We start from the raw sequence: 9,351 nt of genomic DNA on the forward strand, positions 1-9,351 counted from the left end.
TAGGTCCATGGTGATGAAGGGACCTCATTCAGATGGAGCGGGGCAGCCCTGGATTGTGTTGAAGTCTTGCCTCGCTGGTAAACCTCATAAGCTTTGACATATCGGGTGATATCATGGTCCATTTTCGGCCACCAATATTCCCTCAAGACCAGTTCCTTGGTCTTAGCGACCCTGGGATGTCTGGCGGTCACATGATCATAACTGATGGCAATGATATCGCCCCGCAGTTTTTGATCCCTGGGGATGTAGATCCGTTCATCATAACAGATCAATCCCCCTTCTTTCTTCAGTCCATGCTCATGGTTGAGTGATGGGGCGATTTGTTGATCCCACTTGTGTGGATCTCTGGTGGCGCTCTTGATCCATTCATGCATTTCTTCTTCCGTGGGCATGATCATGGCCCAGAAGTGTTCTGGTCGTAGTAAAACAACCTTCTTGTTGTCGTCTCCCCCTTGGTTGTGATCCGCCCTGCAGCTGAGGAAGTCGGCCTTCTTGTTTGCTGCTCCAGCTTTGTGATGGAGTGTATATTTGTACTCTGATAGTTCCGTGACCCATCTAGCTTGCCTGCGATTAAGTTTTTGGGGTTGTCGGAAGTATCGAAGGTTCTGGTGATCTGTCCAGATCTCGAAAGTATGAACTGCTCCAATGAGATAATGTCGCCACTCGGCAAGGGCGAGCATTATGGCGAGAAGTTCCTTGTCATAAATTTCATAATTGCGCTCAGTTATTGTGAGTGCCTTCAACATAAAGGTGACTGGTCGCCATTTGTTGTCTTGTTCCTGTGAGAGTACAGCCCCAATTGCACCTTCACTTGCGTCTGCCTCTACTCAGAACTTCCCATCCTGACTGGGTATTGCCAGGATTACGTCTTCTGCTAGTCGGTGTTTGAGGTCATCAAATGCCTCCTGTTGGGAAATTCCCCAAGTCCATGGGGAATTTTCAGTCAATTGTGTCATTGGTCGGACTATCTTGCTATAGTCCCGAATGAACTGTCAGTAGAAGTTTGTGAACCCTAAGAAGGATTGTAGTTCCTTCTTTTTGGTTGGTTTCAGCCATTCTGTAACTCCTGCTATTTTGACAGGATCCATTCGAATGCTTCTTTCACTGATGATAACTCCGAGGTATTCTGTTTCCAGTACCTCGAATTCGCACTTTTCAGCCTTGAGGAACAGTCGGTGTTTCCTCATTCATGATAGTACTTGTCATACTATTATCTGGTGCTTCTCTTTGGTCTTCATCATGATAAGGATGTTGTCCAAATAGATTGTGACCTTCCCAGTTGTGATGAGATCTTTGAAAATGTTGTTCATCATCCACTGGAATGTCGCTGGGGAGTTAGTTAGGCCAAAGAACATGACTGTTGGTTTGAACAAACTATGGTTTGTTCGAAAAGTGGCCTTCCATTCATTGCCTTCCTTGATCCGTACGTTGTTGTATCCCCATCACACATTGAGTTTTGTGTAGTATTTAGCACCCCGGAGTTTGTCCATTAACTCTGCGATTAAAGGAAGTGGGTAATGATTCTTTATTGTCATCTCGTTTAACTTTCGATAATCTTGTACTGGTCAGAGTTTCTCATCCTTCTTTTTGACAAAAAAGAAGGGTGATGCCATTGGTGACTTTGATGGCCAGATCCTCCCACTGGACAAGTTCTCCTCCAAGAACCTATCCAGTTCCTGTTGTTCATTATTGCTAAGTGGATAACACTTGCAATCTAGGTTGGCATTGGCATTTGGAGTTAATTTGATGGCATGGTCCCAGGGTTTGGTATCAGGTAGTTCATCAAAACTTTCTTTTTCAAACAAATCCCGAAAGTCGCGGGCTCACATGGGTACCATCTCCTCAAATGTTCTCTCCTCCTTTTCCGCATTTGCCCTTGCTGCTAGGTCATTAGCATGGTGTGTAGCCTGAATGTTAATGGCTCTTTGGGGGTCAATGGCAAGGATTGTTTCACCATCTTTCATCTCTTCATCCCACCGATCTTCAGGGTCTGCATCTGGTAGTTCGAATGGGGTTTTTCGGCAATGACATTGAGTGAAAATGATGCGTCTGGTTTTCCAATTGATTAGCAGATTGTGTCTAATCAGCCAATCATGTCTGAGGAAGATCTCTTTGGTTTTGAGATCTGTCACCGCCAAGTCGATTCTTTCCGAATGATCACCGATGGTGAGCTGGAGCTCAACATACTCGGTAATCGACCCAGCTTGATTCTTGGTCCCATCTGCATTATAGATGGGAATGGGGGCTGCTGTTGCTTTGGTAGGTAATTTGTGCTTGTTGACAAAAGCTTGGTTGATGCTACTTCCCGTGCAGCTGCTGTCGATTAAGGTGGTAACTGCATGGGTTGATCAGGACGTTAACATCTTGATCTGGGCTTTGGTTAACAAGTCGTGCCCTGAAAGTTTAGTTCGTCGAATGAATTTCCATGGTCCATGTAATTCATCCAACCATTCCAGGGCTCGACACCTTTTCGTGGCCTTCATCCTGGTAATCATCTCATCGATCACTTCCTCGGCTCAGGTCTTGTGTACCCAGTTTTTAAGTATGGCTTTCACCGCTTCTTCATTCTTAGCATCTTGAATGGCCCACCAAGTCCATTTGGTATCAAATGGCTTAAGCCATGTTGTGGGGTTTTCTACCCTTGTTTGGTCCAAAGGCAATTGAGTCCTTTTTATTATTCTTTTAGCTTGATGAACTTCTGATGAAGATGCACCTTTAGGGCTCTCTGCCCCTCTTCGGCCCTTCGTCAGCACTTGAGTTACTGGAGTTGGTTCTCGAGGTGATTCTGGGTTCTGAGTAATGGAGTCGGGTATATTCGAATGCACACATAATTTAAGCATAGGTGGTAATACTACAGGGGAAGAAATATTAATCTGTCCAGCAGAAGGGGACCCATTACTCTTGTCCTTGGCTGAGACAATCGAATCACCTATTGCTCGGCCCCATCTTTTACCTCCTCAGGTTTCTCTTTGTGCCTGAGGTCTTCGTCTTCCTTCATCAGCTCAGTAATCTGCACCCGAATTTCTTCCCTCGTGCGCTTGTTCTTCTTCTGTGGACAGTTTCGTGCCATGTGGCCCTTCTGGCTGCAGTTGAAACACTTCCCCCCCTTCTTGAGACGATCCACGTCCATCGGCTGACCCGTTCTGGTATATGTTGTGCCCGTACCGGTTTGCTTCGTTCCATAAGAAGTTGGGGCCAAGCCACCAGGCTTGGCAGATGTGGTCATACTGGAGGTGAAAGGCTTCGGGCCTTGTCTCTGACTCTGATGGCCATATGCCAAAGTAGTCGCTTCTGCCTTCTGCTACTGTCATTCCTTGTACATAGTGATAATTCGGCTCTTCCATTCATCGTAGCTGACAGGAATGTCCTGGCCGATATCCGAAATAGTTATGAGGTAATGGGATAGTAGTCCCATTTTCATGTATTTGACCATTCATCCTGTGTCGGCAACATCCTCCCGGACTCTAGCAAGCGTGCTGAGTCATTCTAGTTCGTCGAAGTAGTCTGTGGCTGGCTTTCCGGCCATCTTGAACTCCTTCATCTTCTGCTTGTGGACTTCTTGGACCGCTGGGTCCGTGAATTTGTCCCTGATCATTTGTTTGAAGACCGGCCATGTGGGGTATCAATGATGGTCCCTGGTGGTAGACCAGAAAGTGGGGGCAATCAGAACCCACCACACTTTGGCCTTGTCTGCCATATGGGTAATGGCGAACATTACCTTGTACATGTCGGCTAAGAAGTACAGGGCGAATACTTGGAAATATTAGTTGCAGTTGACCAGAAATTGATTAATGTCATCGGATGCCCCTCTGAAAAGGTGGGGCTCAGCACAAAGAATTGGTTTGACTTGAAGGATTTGAGCAGCGGCATCGAGAGTGGGCATCGGGTTCGGGAGTCTGCCATGAGGTGGTTGCACCCATCCCTTTGGAGGCCCTGGGAAGGAATGGAGAGATCCGTCATCAGCGATAGGGCTTCCTGGCTTGGGGGCTTCTTTCCGCATGATCCTCCCATTCCTAATAGTCCAGCCCTGGGCGAGTGCCTCAGGGTCGTCCTCAGTTGAGAGAGACAGCTCTGGTACTGGGGCTTCACTGCCTTCCACTTCATTCGGGGGCAGCTGTCCAGCAAAGGGTCGCAGGAAGGGCAGCAGCCTCCATGATTCAGGGTGGTGCCAGGCTGCCTGTGGTCAGCTTCTGGCAAGCCGAGATGCCATACTGCAAATGGCGGATGTAGCGAATGAGTATTGGGAGGATGCCGTTCGGATCGATGGTGCCGTGTCTGCCATTTTGCTTGGCATGACACTCAGCGTCCACATTCTTGGTGCCATTCTTCTGCCATACTTTGGCTTGTATAGTGGCAATGGTCCCATCTGATAATGTGAATATCTTTGATTAAAATTGAAAATGGCCTGCTCAGTGGCTGCATACTGTAAAATCTCGTCTTTCTCGATAAAGTCCGCAAAGGTATACCTTTGTCCTAAGGACGATCTTAGCCAAAGATCATCTTTCCACAACTCAGCTACCTGCTCTTGGTACAGCCGAGTAAACTCCTCCTCCCTGGCCTTGCGCGCTTCCCGTTGTAGTTCTTCTTCTGTCATGGGTTTGAATTTCTCTGTCCAGCTAGAGAGCAGGTCCCTGCCCTTCTGATGGGGGTTGGCCTCCTCGGCCTCGTCGTCCACGTCGGTTCCCTCCTCATCCTCGAGGAGGGAACTGATGGGCAGGTCGTAGACTGCTGGTTCGGTTGGGCTGGGGCTGTGTGCTGGGTCCGGCGTCACTGGGTCCAGGGTGAGGAGCAGGCTGTCATTCAGGCTGCTCTGGCAGCTCCTCGATGCTTGTTGTTCTCAGCGCCATTGCTCTGCGATACCGATGAAAGTTTCTGTAAAACTTTGGGTTGAGGAAAAGGGCTGTGAAGGCCCCATCAAGGAACCTTTTGAGATCGCCGGTGGAGTCAATACCCTTGTCATCTCCCCCAATGGTGCCTCTCTCGGCTGGAATCCCATCTTCCTGGACTGGGATGTCCTCCATCTCTGCAATAGTATCGGTCCTGTAAGATAGTGGATGGTTGTCGTCGAGGTGGGGCTGGGTCTCTTCTTAGTAGTCAGCCCAGGGGTCGGACTCACTGGTGGGAGTGGCAGGTTCCCTGAAAGGCGAGCCGGGCATGGTGGTTCCGACGATGGTTGTGGTCCTACTACCTCCCTTGCCTCTTCTACACTCCTCTGCTGCTCATGTCCGGAGGTATCTCCCAAAGAGGGCGTTCTCTCTCATAATCTCATTGTCGATATGTGCCTGGTCCTGCCTATACTTGGGAAGGTCTCGGGCACATCGTACCAGGTTCTCTCTCGAGGGACCCATGACAACAGGGCTGGCTGGTCATGTTCTGCTTGGTACTGTTCGTACGCCTTCTGTTCTGCTAGTATTACTGCCAGCTGGGCAGTGCTCCAGCCTGTCGGCCTCAGTGGCAGCAGCTCGCCACCAGTGATGCTCGTTGCTGTCATCATGCCAGTAATCGTCGTTTCTGCCGTTAATGCTGCTGTGTCATGTAGATGGGGTATGTCAGGACCCACGGCCCCTGGAACCACTGGTTCCTTGAGCCATCTGTGGGACATCCAGAGAGTCTCTAGCACGGTGCCCAAGGCCGGTGCTAGAGACAGGGGTTGCTGGCCTGGTTGCTGCAATACTGTGCTGGGGGGATGGGATGGGGGTGTTGGGTCTGGGTCGTCGAAACCCTGCAGCCCAAGGGTTGTCAGGGTTTCGGACAACTGCTGTTGGGGGTCGCGGAGGGTATGTGTGCTGCTGATACTGCTCCTCTTCTTCTTCCTTAGCACGCCCTTGAGCTGAGCTCCCAGAGACACTTTCTGGGTCGGTTCCTTCAGCGGGTCGGAAAGACTGTCGGGCAGAGGTAGGGATGTTGTGGAGGGGGAGGTCTGGTGTGACATTGCGGAGAATGGTTCGAATGTGTTGGAATTCATGATAGTGCCTGATTGTCCAAGCTACAATTGATTGGTGTCTATGGCACAGCTGTATGATCACCAGAAGACCGATCAAGATTCCTATAATAGATGCCAAGAGTTCAAAGAACTCGTGGGTAAAGTTTGGGTTGGAGGGATCAAGGGCAGGGGGCATTCAGTTTCTCAGCACAATTGGGCTTGAGAAAGGGAATGAGAAAGTCTCGAACTAATTGTTAAGCCCAAGTTTCATGTGACTATCAACATGTGATAAACAGTTTGGTACCTCGACTTTTGGGTATGTCCGACTGAGTTCACAAGAGTTAATAGTGGCAGTGAGTCAAGGCTCAAGTAGCAAGAGCTTGAGAGTAGTTTGGTGAAGATAAACTTTAGTTCGAGACTGGGGTGTTACAGCGAGAACTAAGCTACTTAAATACTGTTTAGCTGTTGCACTATAAATAACTGTTCACAAAAGATATTGTCTGCTGTAGAGCTGTTTCCCCTACCATTGCCAGGTTCTCCACAAAAAGCTGTTGTCTTGCTGTGGAGCTATGGTCGTGCACTGCAATTTGAGGACAAAAAGGGCATTGTCTCTCTCTTCACAGCTCACAGCAGTGTGACAGGAGAATGACCGACTTGGGCTGCTGAGCTAAGCGTTCCCATGGTCATAAGCGCTGGCCAAGCACTCTGACTAAGCAAAGATAGGGGTCACTTCTGAGGAAAAAGAGAAGAAAAAGGAAGAAAAATAGGAAAAATTGTAACACTTGTGGACTTCCTGGATGGCTGGATCTATGAACTTGTCATGAATCATTTGTTTGAATACTAGCCACAAGAGATACTGGTGATGTTGTCATATGATTGACCAGAATGAGGGGGTGAGAAGGACCCACCATGTCTTCATCTTCTCCTCCAGATAGGTGGAGGCATATATTACCTTGTACATGTCAAGTAGGAAGTACGAGGTGAATACTTGAAAGTATTGATTGCAGTTTATAAGGAATTGATCAATATTGTTGGATGCCCTCTTAAAGGGGAGTGAGTCACATACAAGAATCAGCTTAACATTTAAAATCTGCACCTTGAGGTCAAGAGGGGGCATCAGGTTCAGAGGTTCTCCCTCTGGTGAATCCACCTATCCTGATGGCAGACCAGGGAATGAATGTAGAGACTCATCATCAGCAATAGGACTTTCCAGTGGAGGAGGTTCCTTTTGCATGATGTGTCCATCTTGAATAGTCCAGCCCTGAGCCATGGTCTCAGGGTCATCCTCTTCTTTTGAGGCTGCTGGAGTGGCTCCACTGCCTTCAGCTTTATCAGGTGGTAGTTGTCTGATAAATGGTCACCAAATCAGGAATCTCTATGGATTCAGATATTTTAGCTTTTCCTGAGAAAGCCATAAAGTGGTGTTGCTGCCAGATGAAAAATTGTTTTCCTAGGATAATGTGGTCTCTGTCAATAGTGATAGATACCAGTCTTCTTCTGATAGCACCAGAGACATCCCTGATGCTAGTGGTAGTCCTTCCCTGCTGAGGATCAGTCAAGAGTTTCTCTAGCTTCCAAAGTACTGGCTCTGACTATCCTGCCAGTTTTCCTGCTCTAATCCCTCCTCATCTATGAGCCTGGACCAGTGATTATTTGTGGAGGGGACAGTTCTCTCCTCTTTGATTTCTCCATCCTCTCTCAGACCAGTATTAGCCTTGTGGATCATTAGAGTCCTTCCAGTATGAGACTCTCTAGAAGGGTAAATCTCATACCTCCTCAGTCTTGGTATTGCACTGCCACTCCCTTCTGCTTTCCACTTGCTTGGCATAATTTCAGAATTCATTATAGAAGTCTGAATTGAGGAAGAGAGTGATAAGCTTCTTATGCAAGAACCTACAAAGGGTTCGATTGCTGATCTGGGGTGTTAGTGGTTTTCAGGCCTTGGTGGTCCAGTCAAACAGGGAGTCATTACTCCCTGATTTGTTAGAGGATAAGGGTCTGTCTGGACCACTTTCTCCATCCTCTGTGTTGTTATCTTATTGGTTGATCACATAGAGGTCATCCTTAGAATCTTCATTCTATTTAGTGTCCTCAGGCTATTTTCATCCTCAGGCTGACAGGGGCCCCTGGCCTCCTGTACTTCCTCCACCAGTGTTTGCTGATCCAGTATCAGCACTTCAATCCTGATTGTCTCTAGATAGATCTCAGTGATCTGGAGCATAGGGGTCTTCTTTGGGATTTTCATCCTGCTCTGTGCCTGCAGGCCATTTTCAGTTCTGAGGCAGGCAGTTTGATGGGTGAGGTTTCCACTTTGCTGGTTGGCTGATTCCAGCCAACTGTTGATGCTCTTTATTGAGCTCATCTCCTCACTGCTGGCTAAGCTCAACCTCCTGTTCTTCCACCAACTTATTAGTGGGGTCAGAGTCAGAGGTCAGAAGGAATAGGGAACTGAGGAGGGGTTCCTCCTTCTTTTAGAGAGGATCTGATTGGCCCATGCTTTCAGACCCCTGTTCAGGTCTGAACTCATTGATTCAGGTCTCAATCATGAGACTATTGAGGAATTGGTCAAAGGTGACATCAGGAATTTGATGTTCCCTCATTATCTTAGTTGTGAGGGTTCCTAGAAGAAGGGTCAGCAATTCAATGGGGAAAGGGGGTACTTCAGAATTGATAGAGCTGATAGAAGGCATTCGGTTTCTTGTGCTTTGATAGCCATCAAGAAAGAGAAGCTAGAAGCATTAAGCTAATTGTTAAGCCCAAATTCCATGTGACTATCAATATATGATAAACAGTTCAGAACCTTACACTTCAGGTTAGACTGACTGAGTTCACTGATGTGTCAATAGAGTTGTGTAGTCAAGGTGTTGCAAGTAGCTTGAGATAAGATAGTGGAGAATAAACTTTAGCTTAATGCTGCAGCTACTACAGTGAAAACTGTACTACTTAAATACTGTTCTGTTATCTGGCTATAAATAAATGTTCACAAAAGATATTGTCTGTTATTGAGCTGTTACCCCTGCTGTTGCCAGGCTCTCCACAAAAGCTGTTGTCTTGCTGTTGTGCTGTTACTGCTGCACCACAGTTTGAGAACAAAAGGAGCATTGTCTCTCTCTTCATAGCACACAGCAGCATAATAAGATCATGACTGACTGGGTTGCTGACTAAGCCTTCCCACAGTCCTAAGTGCTGGCCTTAGTGCTCTGACTAAGTGAAGATAGGGGTCATTTCTGAGGAAAAAGAAAAGAAAATAGGAAAAATTGTAACAAACAACCTTAAAGCACAACAGTCAATAAAGTATATCAGTAGACTCAGGCATGACTGTACAAATATAATATAGCATCTGTTTATCATGTGTTTTGATTACATGTGACTTAGATCTAACAATTAGCTCAAAGCTTCTGCTTCTCTTTCCTTATACACAATAAATG

At 47.2% G+C, this 9,351-nt stretch overlaps 1 protein-coding gene across 1 annotated transcript; it reads right to left on the minus strand.

Moving 5' to 3' along the window:
* Positions 1-7,073: 7,073 nt before the first annotated feature.
* On the minus strand, positions 7,074-7,766 carry BT62DRAFT_923571 (uncharacterized protein; the record flags this gene model as incomplete). The annotated part of the gene is made up of 2 exons (XM_043184529.1): positions 7,074-7,269; positions 7,507-7,766. The coding sequence occupies 2 exons, from the start codon at positions 7,764-7,766 to the stop codon at positions 7,074-7,076; spliced, it is 456 nt and encodes a 151-aa protein (XP_043034676.1).
* Between the last annotated feature and the right edge of the window lie 1,585 nt (positions 7,767-9,351).

Source organism: Guyanagaster necrorhizus (assembly GCF_019112545.1).
Source record: "Guyanagaster necrorhizus MCA 3950 unplaced genomic scaffold BT62scaffold_41, whole genome shotgun sequence".
Classification (NCBI taxonomy): Eukaryota; Fungi; Basidiomycota; class Agaricomycetes; order Agaricales; family Physalacriaceae; genus Guyanagaster; species Guyanagaster necrorhizus.